General features: G+C 45.3%; 1 protein-coding gene and 1 long non-coding RNA gene across 6 annotated transcripts in view; both read left to right on the forward strand.

Moving 5' to 3' along the window:
* The window catches only part of LOC144325148 (uncharacterized), a 197,776-nt gene that overhangs the window by 151,145 nt on the left and 26,955 nt on the right, over positions 1 to 19,676 (forward strand). The window lies entirely within an intron of this gene.
* The window catches only part of BRCA1 (BRCA1 DNA repair associated), a 57,708-nt gene that overhangs the window by 27,362 nt on the left and 10,670 nt on the right, over positions 1 to 19,676 (forward strand). For 3 of the 5 annotated variants that reach the window (XM_028701749.2, XM_028701750.2, XM_028701751.2), the window contains 5 exons: positions 2,477 to 2,636; positions 10,834 to 11,165; positions 14,249 to 14,336; positions 17,007 to 17,084; positions 18,961 to 19,001. In XM_028701749.2, the coding sequence (XP_028557582.2) occupies positions 2,477 to 2,636; positions 10,834 to 11,165; positions 14,249 to 14,336; positions 17,007 to 17,084; positions 18,961 to 19,001 (699 nt within the window). Of the gene's footprint in view, positions 1 to 2,476; positions 2,637 to 10,833; positions 11,166 to 14,248; positions 14,399 to 15,426; positions 16,037 to 17,006; positions 17,085 to 18,960; positions 19,002 to 19,676 lie in introns of those variants that run through there. The other 2 variants (XM_028701752.2, XM_077917536.1) reach the window with 2 other exon arrangements.

Here is a 19,676-nt window from a genome sequence, read left to right on the forward strand (position 1 = left end):
GGTACAGGGGAGTACCATACGCCCAGAGAACCTGTCATTGTGCCATGGGTGTGGTTGAGTCCACCGAACACATTCTCTTGACTTGCCCTTCTTATGCAGAGCTTAGACAAAATTTTATAGACCCACTCCTATGTCAATTTAGCTTCCTACCCGGAGAAAACCAGGTTTTACACTTGCTGAATAATGTCACTAGAGCTATACCTTCCTTGGTGGCCAAATTTCTTTTTTTAGCTTTTAAGCGTCGCAAGACTATAATTGACTGTATTGATATGGGGCTATTTGTTTAGCCCATTTTAGTGTTGGCTAAGTTCTAAAATCTTCCTGGATGTTTTAACTGTGTATTGACAAATGCACTTTTTTCTGACTGACGGTCGAATAAAAGGTTGATGATGATGATGGTGGCGGCACCACCAACAAGGCCTTATCTGCTGATTGTAGGGCCTGAGTTGGTTTATATGGGGGGAGGTGCTCTTTGGGGTACTTGGGCCCCAAGCCATTTTGGGCTTTATAAGCTACTACTAACACATTGAATTGGGCCTTGTAGCTCACTTGTAGCCAGTGCTGTGCTTAGCAACCACATTCTGCATTGGCAGCAGCCTCTGGATCATCTTCAAGGGCAGCCCACCTTTCAAAATCCCTAGTGCTGCTGTGGGAGGCACCAGAAAGAACTTCTTTGTGGCGTTTTGCTCAGCAGCAGGTGCTTGGGAACCCCGCTGACTTCCCTCTCTCTCTCTTGTGGTGGGCAGAAGAGTGGGATGAATCTCCTTCCTCTCCTTCACTGGGCATGAAGCATTGTCCCACTCCTACTCCTGCAGAAGGGAAGGAATGAAGCCAAGCCAGTGATAGTTGCCACTGCTGGGGGATGGGGTGCTGCTAGCAAAAAGCCTGCAATAAAGTTCTACAGAAATATTTTGATAAGATTTCTGCTACCAGCTCCCTTGCAGCTGCTGCAGTTGTAAGGTATACTTCTGCATGCATTCAGCAAGCTGACATACGTACAAAAGAGAAATTTCCCAGTGCTGCAAACCTTTCTCCTTCAGCTGAGGAGGGTATCCTTGTGTGGCTTACTCCTCCTGCTAACTCTAGTCAAGGTTTTCGTTCTCATTAAGTTTGCCTGCTCTTCTCAAGTAGAAGGAACTCCTCATAGTCCTAAAACTTCCTGCTCTGATACAGCAAGTCTTCATTAAAGCTTTATTCCTATTCTGTTTTTTACCTTAAGCTTCTGAAGCTTCTCTTCTCCCCCCACCATGCTTTCTGAATTATAATGGTGCAAAAGGAAGTCAGAACATTATAAAACTGGCTGTGCTCCATGCTGCCATTTGTGGATCTTTGGGAAGCAGCTAGAATGTGGTTTGAGTCACAAGAAGGGTGCCTCCTCCAGCCACCACAGGTTCAATGGGAAAAGTCCACTGTGGAGGGGAGGTCTTTATTATAATGAAACAGACATACAAGGGAATTATTTTGGCTGGCATCAAACCAGTTTTGGTGAAGGACATGAAAGGGAGGAGCACAAAAACATTGAGAACAAGGTAGCCAATATGATGCCCTCCAAATGTTGGACTCCCAAATCCTATCAGTTTGCTAGGATGGCAATGATCTGGAAGTTGGGAGTCCAGCAATATCTAGAACATGACAGCCAAACTTTTCATATCAAGTGGGCCACAAGAGTACTTTGACACGAAACCTATTGGGGGTGGGGGGTGGGGAGAAGAGGCCAAAATTTGATACACACATTCTCCTAGTACCTTTGCGCTGCCGTCCAGAAACCGGGTAAATGAGGTGCTGGGCTTTGGGAAGGAAGTATGAGGCTCTGACAGGGTCCTAGAGCCCTCCCGCCTCCTTCCCTGTCAGAGCCCTCATGCCTCCTTCCCAAAGCCCAGCACCTTGCTTAACCGGGAGGCATCCAGTGTTGCTGAGGGCAAAAAAGGCATCGAGGGCCGCATGTGATCCTCAGGCAACACATTGGAGTGCCCTGATCTAGAAGGCACCACATGGGCTGCTATAGGACTCCTTCATGGAAGGAGAAAATAATGTTGCTCTTACCATGATATGTTCATTCTCTTTAGCACAGGCATAGGCAAACTCAGCCCTCTAGATGTTTTGGGACTACAATTCCCATCATCCCTGACCACTGGTCCTGTTAGCTAGGGATGGTGGGAGTTGTAGTCCCAAAACATCTGGAGGGCCGAGTTTGCCTGTGCCTGCTTTAGCAGGTATCGGTGTCCTACTCACCCAGGTATGGTTGTTTCACTGCTTGCGGTCAGGCTGCGAGAGACTCCCAGGGCTTTCAGTCAGAATAATTTGAGCACTGAGGGTGTCCTTTTCTCTTCCCCATCGAACTTCTCTGTGCCCTTGCTTATACCTCTGTATTGCACCAGATCGTTGCCTTAGATGGCATGCAAGGATACTCTCTGTTCACTGAAAAGAGATAACTTACCATGGGCAAATCCGGTGTTCTGTTCTCTCTCGTTTGCAGCAAAAAAATGCCATGCAAAACAGCTTAAAGAAACTCCAGCAGAAGATGGCTATTCTTGAAGCAGTTCTCAAACAGGGAAGCCAGAGTGCTGTCCATGAAGGATCACTGCTTCCTGGTGAGGAAGGTGATTTCACTGGAGGACAGACAAAATCAGCAAGGGGTGAGCAATGCAGTCCCTTCTATTTTTTCTCAGGAAGATTGCCTGGGTATTAAGAATGCTTTCCTACTTCTTATCAAACACCTTGAAATAGACCTGTGTTTTATTTTCTATTTTCAAATATTGCATTATGACTTTCATTCTAAAAGTCATAAGCTATTGACACAAAGGGATGCTAAACCTAAGTTAATTACTCTTGTCAGCAGCTGACTTTGCTAACAAGCTACTTTGAATAGGAGATAACATTGAACTACCGGTGTGTTGTCTGAGTGCACAACAGAACAATCTCTGCTTCTCCTCCCCTCCCCTGCACTCCCTCCCCTGAATTTGTTCTGGAGATGCAGAGCAGATTTGGGGCAGCATAGGGGAGGAGAGGGAACTAATCACATTGTTCTAGAAATGTGCAACTATTTGGTTTAGTGCCACTCTCATGACGGATACCTCTGCATGAAGTACTGGAACTGGGAGTTCTTCTAGCGGAAGGTGAATTGTGCATCTTCCACCAAGGTAAAGCAGTCCTCCATATAGATCCAGCTTTTAGTTAAAAAATCAACTCTGTTTTCACAAGATTCAGGAACCCATCCTGCCTTCTTTCGTCCTATTCTCATCCAACCACGCCCCTCGAACTGGGCCAGTTTGCACTGGTCACTGCCAGACCTTCAGGTTTTTTATTGTCAGAACTGCATCAACACAGATTCCTCTTTGTCTCCCTTCAATAAATTGGGCCTTGAGAGGAGGCTGTCCCTGGCTTCCTCAGTCAAATTGCCCTGGGAATGTTAGTCCTAGTTCAGTCTTCCAGCAACATTCAGATCCCAGAGAGTATCCTGGCTGACGCTTGTCGGCAGTGCTGCCTTGCTACTTGGTTGCTTTCTGAGAGAGAGCATTGCTGGAGGAGATATGCCTGGTCATTGGTGCATACCTTTGCAGTTCCAAGTTTGCAGCAAGGCCTACGGTTGACTCTAATGATATCAGTTCCATTTGTCACATGGTTCTGCTTCCTGCCACCTTTCCTAGGCTCAAACATCCCTTCTTCCCAACCCCCAAAGAGGAGTGGTACAAGCCTGACACTCAACAAACATGAATCTATGGTAATCAAACAGTTTAACAGCCTATTAGCTTTCCAACCTATTAGCTTTCCACAACAAGCAGGGAAGTTTCCAAAGCTAACATAGGTACGTGGCGTAAACCCTGTATCTCTAGCCTACAATGTACAGCACATGGCCCCACAATGGTCACAGTTCATTCCACAACAGTGATGCGACTTCAGCATTCAGCACAAATGCTCCACTGGAAGAGTTTTAGCAGGGCCACCTGGACCTCGGCCTCTTATTTTGTTAAGCATTACCAGTTCGACTTACTTGCTTCTGCTGATGTGGCTTTTGTAAGAATGGCGTCCCTACAGACCCTTTGCCCGTAGACCCTGAGTAGTGAGGGGAAAGACCAGGATGTTGGTACAACAGTTGAACATTCCAGTTTAGGTATCTTCCTCCACTAATAGAGAACAGAGCGCCATGGATATTTCTTCTCATCAGTACGTGGAAGGATATCCAGTCGTACTCAGGCTCACCTTCAAGTTCCCTTGCTGGTCATAGGGTAGATGAGGGATGATGCTTTTGGCTCCCGAGGCATACAGTTCAACTTGGTTTGAGTCTGGGGATCCTTTTCTCTCCTTTCCTCCTCTTTCTTCCCCCCTTTTTTCTAGTACAGTAGGGACGCGGGTGGCGCTGTGGGTTAAAGCCTCAGCGCCTAAGACTTGCCGATCGAAAGGTCGCGGTTCGAATCCCCACGACGGGGTGCGCTCCCGTTGCTCGGTCCCAGCACCTGCCAACCTAGCAGTTCGAAAGCACCCCCGGGTGCAAGTAGATAAATAGGGACCGCTTACTAGCGGGAAGGTAAATGGCGTTCTGTGTGCTGCGCTGGCTCGCCAGATGCAGCTTGTCACGCTGGCCACGTGACCCGGAAGTGTCTGCGGACAGCGCTGGCCCCCGGCTTATAGAGTGAGATGGGCGCACAACCCTAGAGTCTGTCAAGACTGGCCCGTACGGGCAGGGGTACCTTTACCTTTTAGTGTTTTTACAGTTATGGTGGCTGTTAATGTATTGGCTGTACCATGTCCTGAAACTGAGTTGGGGGTCCTTGTCTCAGCAGAAAGGACAGCACCAAGATTTTCTTAGTTCTTCCTTTGGAATGAGTAAGAGGAGTAATCTCCATTCACAGTTAAGAAGAGAAGGAACCTTCTCAGCAAGTCCAGTGTTGTTTGCCCTCTTCTGATCTGTTTATCCTTGCTCTTTAATTCCAGAAACAAATGTTTCTTCTGTCTGTTAAAGCACCACGCTATAGTTTCTGCTGATGATGCAATACAGAGTTAATTTTGCATTTTTACAGAGGAGTTTATGCATCAGTTTGAGCTCTGTTGCCATGGCATTGGTTTTAAAATGCATTCCCATCCCCATATTGTTGCGACAGTGTATCACATTAGCTTGTTTTCTTTAGCTAGATAAAGCCCAGAAGCTACCTTGGCTTTGCAGGGGACGCCCTTCTTTTGGAATTGTGACCTGGTGTACTGATAAAATTTGTAATAGAAATGCTACTCCAAGAAAGTGTACACAATCATTCAGGGCTTTTATTTGCTACTCACTCAAATTGTTCCTCTGGGCAAGGAAGGCCAGTTTAATTGCTGCATCAACAACACAGCCGGGTTCCTCTCTTAGACTAACTTCATAACCTTTTGCTGTCGCAGGGTCCCAGGTGCTTAATCTTTTGACATCCTATGGAGGCAAACAAGGGCTATGGCTAGTAGGCATCATTGCCTTCTGCAGAAGGGTGGGCAAGCGAAACAGAGCAATGCTAATCTCCACCAGGCTTCAGGTCAAAGGTTCTCTTGGGAAGTCTGTGGGGGAGCCGGCTATAAAACACCAGCAGTCGAAAGTAACAGAGCTACTTCCAAGAGGAAGAATGAGGCCCATGCCAAATGAGCAAGATGACCCAGAATTTTAAGGCAGCTGAAACGTTTTTAAAAGTTCAGACTAACTGTCACCTTAATGAGCTGACTGCCAAAGGGTATTGCGATCTGCACTCGGTGCCAGTGATTCTGTAGAGTATGCTTATCTTTGCCCGTCTGATCTATTCGCATTTTTCAATCCCCTATTTGCAAATATGGCTCCTTCAGACTTGGTTATATGGCTGTAAAAATTGGGGGTGGACAGTAGTGATTGCTGAGTTCACTGTCAGTTGACTTCTCAAAAGTCCTTAAGAAGATTTTGCCTCTTTCAGTTCCACCCACACGCATAATAGCCAATGAGGACTCAAATCAGGACAAAGATTCAAGACTTGTCATTGCTTTGCTTTGAAAGGGCGTCACACAACAAGAAGCTAACGTTGGGGTTGTAGCGGATAGCTTGATGAAGATGTCTATCCAGTGTACAGCAGCTGTGGAAAAAGCAAACTCCATGCTAGGAAGCATTAGGAAAGGAATCGGAAATAAAATGCCAACATCGTAATGCTGTTATACAAATTTGTGGTGTGACCGCATTTGGAGTATTGTGCACAATTCTGGTTGCCTCACATCAAAAAGGATATTACAGAGTTGGAAAGGGTTCAGAAAAGGGCAAGCAAAGTGATCAGGCAGATGGAGTGACCCCCCCATAAAGAAAAGTGGCAGTATTTGGGACTTTTTAGTTCAGAGAAAAGGCCTGAAAGAGGTGACATGATTGGGGTTTACAAAATTACGTACAGCATGGAGAAAGTGGAAGTTTTTCTGCCTCTGTCATAACACTAGAACTTGTGGACATTCAGTGAAGCTGAAGATAGGAAGATTCGGGATAGTTAAAATAAAGTACTTCTTCACACAACACATAGTTAAACTATGAAAGTCGCTCACACAGAAGGCAGTAAAGGCCACCAATGTGGATGGCTTTAAAAGCAGATTGGACAAATTCATGGAGGAAATTGGGAGTAGGATGGGCTTTTCGTAATACTACAATAAGGGAGAAAGTTGATTAATTAACTCCCCACCTACCCCCAGACATTCAACTAGCTCAGGCTTGTAAATGTTAATTTGCCTTCTCACTTAATGGCAAATAAGAATATTTTCCAGCTGACCGGGCATGGCTGTTTCTGTAAACTGGAGGAGCTGTTCCTTTATCTAATTCATGCTCTTGATATGCAACAGGTGATTTTGTTACGTGTGGCCAGTCATGCTGGTGAAAGTTTTTGTGAGCTAGCAGATTTTGTAGATTCGTCTGCAAGGCTATCTAGAGCTGTCTTGAACACAGTTCAAGGTCTGTGCTCCCCACGGCTGTTTGCATAGCTGTCAACTTTTCCCTTTTCTTGCGAAGAATCCTATTCGGAATAAGAGAATTTCCCTTAAAAAAAGGGAAAAGTTGTCAGCTATGAGTTTGAAGGAGCTATTTGTGGGATTTACCTTTCAATCTTTGACACAATTGGTGGTGTTCAACTTTTATTCAGAGTAGTTAATGGACCTCACTTAATCCTATTTCAGTGGATGTTGAGGAGATTTCACCCCTCCCATATCCAAGAATCTCCTGAGGAGTCTGCTGATTCTCCAGAGAGGAGGAGGCGTGTTCTGCTCTCTACTTATTCTGCTCCAGCACCACATCAAAGAGTCAGTCAGTCAGTGTGTCGGAGAGAGAGATTGTGTGTAGAGATAAGGTTGCTGCTAAGAGCAGCTGCAGACACTCAGTGCGGTTCAGCATTCATTTATGCTTAGACCTATTTAGCTCTGTATATAGTTGTATAATAGTTGTAGATAGAATAAAGAAGATATTCTACAGAGCTGCTCTCCGAGTTGTTTATATACTCTGCTAGACTCTGCTGTACTCTGCTGTGCGACGACTGTCTTCTTGTGGGAGTGAATCCGGTGCTCACAACTCTAAGCTGTGAGTCCACAGCACTTTGACCTGTTCCTGTGCAGAAGGTGGTCTCTGGAAGTGCTACCCAGCTTGCCTAGCCTAGTCGGGGATGAAGTGAATGAGTCCTGTTTGTGGCACTGGCTCAAGGGCGATGCTGACAGATGTATGGGTTGTTAGGCGAGGGTAGTACCTCTGGTGAGGAACACATCATGCTCCTCCTGGGGCAGTTTGTCCACCTTTGGTCCCCACCCTGCCCTCAGCTCTCACCTGTGGCTCCTAGAAGCTGTCAACAAACAACAGTGGCCACCCTCCAGGAAACTTCTTTGACTGGCTGGCTAACCCAGGTGAGGGTCTCAAACCCTGGGTGAGTTAGGGACTTCTTCTGCATGCAAAGACAGTCTCTGGTGGATTGAGCAGTCGAAGCCAAGTCCAGTGATCAGGAAGGTGATTTTTGCACATGCTATAGAGGGAAGTGAGGGGGCAGGTGGGGCTCAGCCTGGGAAGGTAGCCCATCTAGGAGAAGGAAAACTCTGGTCCAAAACCTCTGATGTCCTGTGGCGTATCCTTGGGAGAAGAAAACGCTAAGGAGTAAACCCATAAGACTGATGGCTGGTGCCTTGTACACCTCCTTCAGCAACCCCTGCAGCCAAGCTGTGCCAAATGTATTGCTCTACTTTCCTTTGGACCACATGTGGATGGCAGTGAGACTGAGAGGAGGGACGTTGTCTGGGCAGCCCAGGACCTTTATACACACCACCCAGGCTTAGCCAAACTAATGAAGATGTTTGGCTTCACCCCTGGAGGAACACTCCATTTTCTCTCGAGACAGATGGATGTCAAAAAACCCCAACAACGACAACTCTGAGTAAAACTGAATTGAATACCACCCAGTATCTTTAACATAAATTGCAAAAGTGATTAGCAACTTCTCGAATGGCAGTCATGAGTCTGCTGTGCTATTCTAGTTTATTTTCATCCCAATCCCGCAGTGATTCTAGGGCCGGTCTTTCTGGGTTTAGAAGCCCACTGCGTTTAGACATAAACAGAACCTTATCTAGTGTGAGAATAATGTGCTGTTCCTGATGGAACCGGTTTGCAGGCGAATGTTTTTGCAGCAATTTCAAATCCAATCAAAGCCAAATCCTTAGATAGCTATAAATAGCACGTTTGAGTTTTAAGTCGGTGAAATCGATTAATTAGCTTCCTCTGGGCTCGGAAACAGACTGAAGACAACTTAATTAACAGAGCCCTTGTTTGGGCTTTCAGGCCAGTATAAAGTATTTTGGGGCGCCTCATAAAAGCTTCAACCTGATTACATTTATTGATGGCTTGATTACAAATTACAGCGTCTCTCCTGGCTATTAAAAAAAAACCTTTTGCCTCTTTCTAATCACTTTCTGGGGAGAAGAGATATATTAAAGCTCTTTTGAGACACCATAAATAAGAAGCTTTAAAAAAAAAAGTAGTGAAGAGAATGTTGCCTCAGGCCTGTTCTGCTCTTTCCATGTTTCTTCTGCTGTTTTATCATTAGTTCCACCAAACGCATCACTTGACACCTTGTGTTTTTTCCAGTGTGATTGAATATTCAAAGTATAACTTGAGTATTGAGTCGGTAGCGTATTATATACTGATGCAGGACTGTGAGTGTTTTATAGACCGTTAAAGATGCAGCTACTCTCCAGAGTCAGGAACTAACACGGTTCTACATTTTATGATGAATATTTCAGAATAAATCAGCAAAATACTAAAGCTGCTTTAGAGACTGATGTCACTTCAAGTTACTGGCTGAGAACTGTGTCACTAACATTTTTATTTTATTTTTTTCAAACCTGGAGGGTTGAGGCATTGGTCTAGAATCTAGACCAACTCACCTAAAAACAGAGTACCCTATATACTAAGTCTATCTCTTATTCACCCTTATACACGTCATAAATAGCTGTGGGAGAGTTTCTCTGTATAAGTTCCAAAGATCTCAGAAGCCTATTCCTCAGTAACCCAGAGCAAGGCTTTCTTTTAGTATGGCTGCCCCTGTTTCTGTGTAATATCTTTTCTGTTGGGATCCAGCAGATGCCCACTATCTACATTTTCTGGAAACATTTTTGTTCTGACAGGCTTTGCTGGCTGGATAAATGGGGTTTTTAACGGGGTGTCTACTTTGTATGGTTTCACTTTTGTTGTTAATGTATTTGTTCGTTTGTGTGTGTTTAACTTTCTTCTTTATTCTCAATGTTCATCACCCTGGGAGTGGTTGTCTATAAGGCAATTAAGAAATCCCTGATAATGATAAGTATATAATAGGGTTTTTCCCAGTAGTGATGTATGGAAGTGAGAGCTGGACCATAAAGAAGGCTGATCGCCGAAGAATTGATGCTTTTGAATTATGGTGCTGGAGGAGACTCTTGAGAGTCCCATGGACTGCAAGAAGATCAAACGCATCCATTCTTAAGGAAATCAGCCCTGAGTGCTCACTGGAAGGACAGATCGTGAAGCTGAGGCTCCAGTACTTTGGCCACCTCATGAGAAGAGAAGACTCCCTGGAAAAGACCCTGATGTCGGGAAAGATGGAGGGCACAAGGAGAAGGGGGCGACAGAGGACGAGATGGTTGGATAGTGTTCTCGAAGCTACAAACATGAGCCTGACCAAACTGCAGGAGGCGGTGGAAGACAGGAGGGCCTGGCGTGTCTCTGGTCCATGGGGTCACGAAGAGTCGGACACGACTAAACGACTAAACAACAACAACAACATATAATAGGGTTAAAAACATGTCCATCAGTGACAGACATGTGCAGGCTCCCTTCCACCCACTCAGCCTTCTGCAGAGCTGCCAAGAATGTTCACAAACATTTTAACTCCTCAAGGGTGAAACTATCAGGAACAGAATGTAGAGAATACATTGCTGTTCCTCAAATTGCATTGAAGAACATTTATTTTCTGAGCTTTTTCTCTAAAGCTTCTTAAGTTTCTGAAAGATAATGTTGAGGTCTACATACTATTTCTGATGACCATATAATAAAGCTTTGCTTGCAGCTCCTCTACAATGCTTGGTATATTTGTGTTTCTTAAAATAAAATGCAGGCACTTATACTCTAAAAATTTCATAAATACCTAGACAATGCAAACTGTCAGCTAATACTGCATGATAATATTTCATATTCTGAAAGCTTTGCAGTAAATTTAGGTATGATAAGAAAGGAAGTGTACTTCTGGCATCCATGGGACCTTGGAAGTATGTTAGGCTGATAATGACTGGTCTAAGTGATGGATCTTTAATCCATTCCAAATATGGAAGGAAATGCTTTTCTAATGGATATATTTTCTTCTTTTCCAGGAAGCAAAGCAGATTTGAGTTCTGAAAGTAAACAAAGCCTCCAAGGTGCCTTTTCTACCCCTGTGAGAAACATGCGAGGGACTCCAGGGTCCTCAAAGTCTAAAGAGCAGACTTCCAGCCTTTTGGCCGCAGAGACAGCAATGGGGCCTCCTTCTGCCACACATGATGCAGGAAGGCAAAGTGCATTGAGGCATAGTGCACAAGGAAGTCCAGTCTGCCCCTTGTCACGAATCACACATTGTAGCACAAGCAAAGGGAATTCAGAGAGGCCATTTGTGACAAGCAAGAAGAATATGTCTCTGGTGGCCTCCGGTCTGAACCAGGGCGAGTTGGTAAGCACTCCTTCAATGGTAAAATCAGTATGATTCCTATTACAGAGCAAGGCTCAGAGGCTGCAATTCAAATCCTGATCTTTCTCAGTTTCCATCTAAGAAACTACAGTGGTACCTCGGGTTACATATGCTTCAGGTTACAGACTCCGCTAACACAGAAATAGTGCTTCAGGTTAAGAACTTTGCTTCAGGATGAGAATAGAAATCGTGCTCTGGCGGCGCGGCAGCAGCAGGAGGCCCCACTAGCTAAAGTGGTGCTTCAGATTAAGAACAGTTTCAGGTTAAGTATGGACCTCCGGAATGAATTAAGTACTTAACCCGAGGTACCACTGTACTCAAAACCATGGAATTTAATGTGGCCTCATATCTAGGATCTGGTGCTGAGAGAGCATGCAGCCTGCTTTGAGAAATACTATTGACAAACTCTCGGTCCATTCTTATTTTGTAGCAGGTCTGTAAAAAAATTGATAGTTAAAGAAGCCATCATCAAAATATTTCTTAGCCAGCTTTGGCAGTACAGAAAAGTTATGTAAAACTTTTAGACTCCAATCTAAAATTGCTGTAGTAAACAGGGCTTTTGGGTTTTCTTTCCTTGTTTTAGGGAAGGGAATTGCCACTACTTCTCCTATGAAAGAGTAGCTTAATACTTTTTATTAGGTCCAACAGAAGTGGCCTACCTGGGTAATGAGAGTGGTAAACTTATGGGAGAGTGTCATTTCCAAGAACCAACTACTGAAAGAGACATTAGTGAGACCTTTATTTTTTAAAGTGCTTAATCTCACTTTATTCGATATTTTCTGGCCAGTCTCTAATGTTACATTCTTCAGCAGCATTCTTGAGTACACAGTAGAATCTCAACTTCAACTTTCCCAGACAGTATGGATTATCTAGATCAGGCTTCCTCAGCCTCGGCCCTCCAGATGTTTTGAGACTACAATTCCCATCATCCCTGACCACTGATCCTGCTAGCTAGGGATCATGGGAGTTGTAGTCCCAAAACATCTGGAGGGCTGAGGTTGAGGTAGCCTGATCTAGATGCATGTCATTCTGACATGAGGGTTCCATCTTGTCCCCTATGCTATTTAACATTGACATGAAACTGCTGGAGATGTTTTGGAAGTGATGTCACCAATATATGAACGGCACTGAATAGGCTCTCCCTTTCCACTTTGCCCCTCCCCCATTCCACCACATTCCAGGGGGACTGTTGTAGCTCCATACCAGGAATGGGTAAACTGTCTCTTCCCAGGTATTGTTGGACTCCACCCAACAGCCCCATCCAACATGGTCAAGCGTCAGGAATGATGGAAGCTGTTGTCTAACCATACCTGAGGGGTCACAGGTTCCCCAATGCTGTTCTAAACAATGGCCTGTAGTCAGTAATAGGACCGCCTCTCCTGGTATGCCCCGCAGAGGACCTTAAGGTCCATGAATAACCATAGTTTAGAGGTCCCAGGCCCTAAGGAAGTCAGACTATCCTCCACCAGGACCAGGGCCTTTTCAGTGATGGCTCTGACCTGGTGGAATGCTCTGTCCCATGAGACTAGGGCCCTTCAGGATTTAACCTCCTTCCGTCGGGCCTGTAAGAGAGAGCTATTCCGACTGGCCTTTAATTTGAATTCAGCCTGATCTTTTATTTCCCTTCTCTTCCCTCCCCCTCCCCTTTTATGAAGATTACCCGCTCTGAGACCCCACAGCTAATTCTCCCCTGGCCTCCTTGCTGGCCCAAGTAGGACTAATTTAGCCAGCTAGCCCTGGTGACTATCTAATGCTTATTAGATGGATTTCCTCCTAATTGATTTTTTGAACTTTGAATTTTATTGTTTTTTATATTGTATTTTATGCTGCTTCTACAATTAAGTGTTTTAAATTTGTTGTTAGCCGCCCTGAGCCTGGTTTTCTGAACCGGGAAGGGCGGGTATAAATAAAAAAAATATATCATTTATTTATATGTGAATATGGTTGAGAGGTGAGGGTGAAAGAGGAGAGCGCAAAATATGGTCTGAAGCTCAACATCAAAAAAACAAAGATCATGGCCACTGGTCCCATCACCTCCTGGCAAATAGAAGGGGAAGAAATGGAGGCAGTGAGAGATTTTACTTTCTTGGGCTCCATGATCACTGCAGATGGTGACAGCAGCCACGAAATTAAAAGACGCCTGCTTCTTGGGAGAAGGGCAATGACAGGCCTAGACAACATCTTGAGAAGTAGAGACGTCACCTTGCCAACAAAGGTCCGTATAGTCAAAGCCATGGTTTTCCCAGTAGTGATGTATGGAAGTGAGAGCTGGACCATAAAGAAGGCTGATCGCCGAAGAATTGATGCTTTTGAATTATGGTGCTGGAGAAGACTCTTGAGAGTCCCATGGACTGCAAGAAGATCAAACGCATCCATTCTTAAGGAAATCAGCCCTGAGTGCTCACTGGTAGGACAGATCGTGAAGCTGAGGCTCCAGTACTTTGGCCACCTCATGAGAAGAGAAGACTCCCTGGAGAAGACACTGATGCTGGGAAAGATGGAGGGCACAAGGAGAAGGGGGCAACAGAGGACGAGATGGTTGGATAGTGTTTTCGAGGTTACCAGCATGAGTTTGACCAAACTGCGGGAGGTAGTGGAGGACAGAGGTGCCTGGCGTGCTCTGGTCCATGGGGTCACGAAGAGTCGGACACGACTAAATGACTAAACAACAACAAATGGTTGAGAGAGATACTAATGGAAGCTTAATCCGAACAACAGAGAGGCGACTCTGATCCATAGGACTTCTGCTCTGGGAAGAGCAGCTCAATCTCTCATGAACTGGGTAGCACTCTCCTTGAAAAGTCAGGTTTATAGTGTGAGGGTACTTCTGGATCTGGCCATGAACCTGGTTGCCCAAGTAGCAGTCATGGCGCAGAGTCTAGGTAATCTTAGTTTTAATTATAGTTTTACTGTGGTTTTAATGTTGTAAGCTACCTTGGACATTGATACGGAAAAGGAGGGTGTACGTTCTTAAAAGTTCTTAGAGGCTCTATTGAGAAGACAGCAATATCTAATGTGTTGATAAAATCAATAATTTCTAACTCCAGTATTTGCTTTATTTCTAGCGACTAGTACAGATGTTTGCCAGGAAAAATGAGAGCACTTGGTCTAATAAGATTTCTTATGAAACAACTCATGTAGTCATGAAAACAGGTGAGTTGAGAACCCAGAGGAGAACTTTCCCATCTGCATTGCCACATAAAGTGGATGAATAGGTAGGTATGCCGTCAAGACTGCCAGAGTTCAATTTAATAATTGCATGAAGAGAACCAACAACTGTTAATTATGATTGCTTATTGAAACTCACAAGCTCAGAGATGCTTTTTTCTGATTACCAAATACTGAGCTTCCCAGATACATGTGGCTAGCCACTGTTGAACACAGAATGCTGTATTAGATGCCCCCTGGTCTGAGCTAGCACAGCAATTTTGAGGAAGTGTTGAATGGGGCTTTGAGAGTTCTGAGTCGAAATCCAAACTTGACCTTTACTGCTATAGTTTTGCTTCCTGTTCCTTGTAGATAGAGAGGACTGCATACTCTTTGCTTTGGTAATTCAGCTTTTTAGGTGGTGGTTATTATTATTATTAACCACCACCTAAAAAGCTGAATTACCAAAGCAAAGAGTATGCAGTCCTCTCTAGGTCCTCTCTTAGGTGGTGGTTATTATTATTATTAGGGACGCGGGTGGCGCTGTGGGTAAAAGCCTCAGCACCTAGGGCTTGCCGATCGAAAGGTCGGCGGTTTGAATCCCCGCGGCGGGGTGCGCTCCCGTCGTTCAGTCCCAGCGCCTGCCAACCTAGCAGTTCGAAAGCACCCCCGGGTGCAAGTAGATAAATAGGGACCGCTTACTGGCGGGAAGGTAAACGGCGTTTCCGTGTGCTGCGCTGGCTCGCCAGATGCAGCTTTGTCACGCTGGCCACGTGACCCGGAAGTGTCTCCGGACAGCGCTGGCCCCCAGCCTCTTAAGCGAGATGGGCGCACAACCCTAAAGTCGGACACGACTGGCCCGTACGGGCAGGGGTACCTTTACCTTTACTATTATTATTATTAAATGCAAGTTTCTATCCCACGTGGCTTTCAGAGATAAACTGCAAACGCTGGCAAGTTATAGGAAACTCATGGATAGGAAAATAAGCTGAGCAGCTTTCTAGTAGTATAGTTTCTTGTCTTATCCTGTGGCTAACAAAATACATTATGTCTCAAAAACAAACGCGCATGCTGTTTTATTTCTTCATTTTTTCAGATTGCCAAGGCTAGCTTTCCTTGGCACATGATTTGGTTTTGTATCACCACTGAGAAGGTGATAGTAACGGATCAACCAGGTAATTCCTGGAAAACAAAAAGAGAGAGAGACTAATGTCCCTCCTTTGCTTTCCAAAAAGCAGTTTAGATCTTGAAAGGTGCTCTAGCCTGCTTGCTGCATCCTGTGAATCTGCACAAGATCCTGGCAGGTACCTGGCAGAACTTTCTAAGGGTTTCTTGCCTGTCAGACTACTTGGGCATGATCCAAAGAATTGGGCCCCTGATTACACCTGCCATCTTCCCTCCCTCTGGCACCCCTTCCTCTGTCACCTAGCAATCTTTTGAAGGTACTACTGAGCACGAGGATCTGCTGTTAAAGGAAAAATCATTTTCAAAAATCCCATTGGACCTGCCCCCATGCCCTTGGGCAGGGGTCTGCAACCTTTAAGACAAAAAGAGCCACTTGGACCCGTTTCCGAAGAAAAAAAAAACTGGGAGCCGCAAAACTCGTCATTATAAAAATAACTTTTTTGTCACTTTTTTATTATTTCTTTGTTTGACCCCTCAGAATTACTCCTCCTCATAGAAATAAACGTTAAATTAACAAGTTACCTTTTTGTGTGTGTGTGTTCTTCACTCCCCTTCAAAACAGTGACCAGCGTACATGCCCCCTTTCAATGCAGTGACCAGCGTACATGCCCCTTACAATGTAGCGGGCGGGCGGGAAGGTGACGTCGGGACGGTGCGTGACTAACGCACGCACCACCCCCATGCGACGTCACAGCCAGTACAGCGCCCGCCACAGTGGGGAGTGTCGGGGCGCACAATGCGCCTCCTCCCCTCGCTAGTATCCGCCCCGGAGCCGCGGCAAAGGTGTAAAAGAGCCACATGTGGCTCCGGAGCCGCGGGTTGCAGACCCCTGCCCTTGGGGATGCCCAAATAATTTTATTTGTATGCCACTTTTCCTCAAAAGAGATCCTGCTCAAAACAGCTTACAACAAAGAAAACAGGTATGCATTTCAAACAAACACTACAAAAACAGTTTCATGATAACATAGCAAAACAATAGCAAACATAATAACATGCCAAACAACCCACCACATTTCAGTACTGTAAATAGAACAAGATTACTTAAACGACATGCAGCATCCAGTAGCAAAATTAACAAGGGAGCTTCGCGGTTTCACCTTAGTCCCAGAAACACTGCTCCCATGGTGTTGCTCACAGTCCCTCTCTTGCAGAAGCTTCTTACAAGGTTTCCAAAGGCAGGGCACTAATTGAGCTCTCTCTGCTTAATCTTCTTTTTTTTAAGAATAATTTTTTATTAACCGACCAATCACATCAAATCAAACCAAATTACATAAATTCCAAATTGCACAGCCGAATTTTTAATTTTCGTTGGGGGTACCCATATTTCAAGTTCCGAAGGGATCCAATCAACTTCTTGCTTCTTACTGCTGTTTTAATGTCCACAAATCTAACCTTATGATGTTCACAGTACTATCCAGTCCTTTCTTATTATTTTTCCACATCTCTTGTTGTTATTTTCATATATTTTTCCTTTCTCTGCTTAATCTTCAGATGAGGATCTGGTTTGCGAGCGGACCCTGAAATACTTCCTAGGTATTGCTGGACGGAAGTGGGTGGTGAGCTACCATTGTAAGTGTGAACATTCCTTGAAATATCTCTATTCTCTCCCCTCGCACTCTTGCAAAGTTCAACGGCTATCAGCACACTCAGGACAGGGTGTTCCTCAGCCTGGGTACCACCACAGGGAATTTAATGTTTAGGATGCAAAATCAAAACTAGATGAAACATTTGCCGATGTCCCACATTTTTGAGGGATTTTTAAAGTTCAAAGCCAACATTGGGAGGCCAAATGGAGGAGCAGCGGCAATCTTTCTCCACACCACAGGAACTGTTTTCCTAATCTAAATTTCTGCCCCCCACCCCAGGCTGCTGTTTGCATGATGTGGCTGAGGAAACATACAAGTGCCATAAAGCTTCTAGTATCTTTGCCCCTGTGGCCCTCCAGAAATTGTTGGGTTGCCAACTCCTGTCATCCCTGACCATTGGCCGCATCTATGGAGTCCAACAGCCTCTGGAGGACTGCATGTTTTGAATTAGCCCACATTTTATCTAGCTTGGCCCCAAAACATAAGCCACCTTTTCAGTGTTTTTAGTCTGTCTGTCTCTTTATGCAAAGTGTAGGCTCTGTATTTCCCACCCCACTTGCATCATCCAAGTGTGGAGTTTGGCACTGGGCAAAGAATTCACCATCCTGAGAATGTCTGCTTTTAGCAGATGTGGTCAGTAAATATGGGCAGTGGTGAAATCAAGGAGAAAAGATGCTGGCCACAGTGATCCATGCTTGACTCCTGTAATTTGCTCTACAGGGGCTGCCCTTGAAGCTGTCCCAGAAACTCCAGCGGGTGCAGAATGCAGCAGCGAGGCTCCTCACGGGGTCTCTGCCATGGGAGCATATTCACCCAGTGCTTTTCCAGCTGCACTGGCTCCCGGTGGAGTACAGGGTCAGATTTAAGGTGCTGCTTTTGACCTTTAAAGCCCTTCACGGCCTAGGACCCTCGTACCTACGGGACCGTCTCTCCTGGTATGCCCCACGGAGAGCCTCAAGGTCCATAAATAGCAACACCCTAGAGGTCCCGGGCCCTAAGGAAGTTAGATTGACTTCAACCAGAGCCAGGGCCTTTTCAACTCTGGCTCCGGCCTGGTGGAGCGCTCTGCCTCATAAGACCAGGGCCCTGCAGGATCTGATTTTTTTCCGCAGGGCCTGTAAGACAGGGTTGTTCCGCCTGGCCTTTGGCTTGGAGCCAATTTGATTCCCTCCCTCCCTCCCTCTCTTTCTTTTTTCTTTTCCTTTCTCTTCCTGCAATGAGGCTACATTTTAATATTTTAATATTTTAATGTTGTATTTTAATTTTGTTTTTTAAGTTGTAATCAGTCAACTTGTTTTTATTATTGCTTGTTAGCCGCCCTGAGGAGGGCGGGGTATAAATAAAAATTATTATTATTATTATTATTATTATTATTATTATTTGTGAAGTTAGGGATTCAGTGCACTTCTCCAAAAGAATGAACCATGGGAAACAAGCAAAGAGATGTAAATTTGATTTAGTTTTGCCTAATTCATACAGGTCATTGAATTCTCACCCCCCTGGCACTTTGAATTTCTTTAAAGCATCAACCCACCTAGAGTTGCTCTTGGCAGGGCCAGCCCTTGTTCCCTGGAAATAAGCCATAAACTGTTTCAGTTACTTCAGCATTTGTATTTGTGAAGGAAATGGATTTGAAATCTCAAAGGAGTGGGGAGGATAAAGTTTCCAGCAGTGTACAGTAATACTGCCAGCAGGCAGTATTATTTAAACATGGGCTTGCTCTTTTGCACCACATTGATGCAGTATTTATTTATTTTTGTATCTGGAGGTAAGAACTAAAGATTGTGTGGCAGGTGCTAAAAAGAGCTATTTACTGCATCATTATAATTAATAGTAAGCTTCTGCCTGATCTGTCCTAGGGGTTGTACAGTCACTGAAGGAAAGAAGAGTTCTTAATGAGGTATGTCTGGTGTCTGCTCTTTTGCTGCTTTTAAATGTGAGCATTTTGCAGAGTACTTAGAATGGAGGAGCAAGAGGAAGGGCCACTACCGAAGGTGGCCTTTTGCTTTCTGTTCACCATATTTTTCGCTTTCGCGCTGCGGGTTAAAGCCTCAGTGCCTAGGGCTTGCCGATCGAAAAGTCGGCGGTTCGAATCCCCGCGGCAGGGTGCGCTGCCGTTGTTCGGTCCCAGCGCTTGCCAACCTAGCAGTTCGAAAGCACCCCCGGGTGCAAGTAGATAAATAGGGACCGCTTTCTAGCGGGAAGGTAAACGGTGTTTCCGTGTGCGGCTCTGGCTTGCCAGAGCAGCGATGTCACGCTGGCCACGTGACCCGGAAGTGTCTGCGGACAGCGCTGGCCCCCGGCCTCTTGAGTGAGATGGGCGCACAACCCCAGAGTCTGTCAAGACTGGCCCGTATGGGCAGGGGTACCTTTACCTTATGTTTTGGAGGAGGAAAACAAGAAAAAAAATATTCTGAATCCTAGAAGCCAGAACAGCAAGAGGGATCTGGCTTCTGGGATAGCTGCGCAAAGCCTCTTCAAGGCAGTGGGATGAAGGCTCCCCCTGCCCTCAAGAGGCTTCGTGCGGCTAAGCCAGAAGCCAGGACAGCAAGCGGGATCGCTGCGCAACGATCCC

The sequence above is a fragment of the Podarcis muralis genome, chromosome 13, assembly GCF_964188315.1.
Source record: "Podarcis muralis chromosome 13, rPodMur119.hap1.1, whole genome shotgun sequence".
Classification (NCBI taxonomy): Eukaryota; Metazoa; Chordata; class Lepidosauria; order Squamata; family Lacertidae; genus Podarcis; species Podarcis muralis.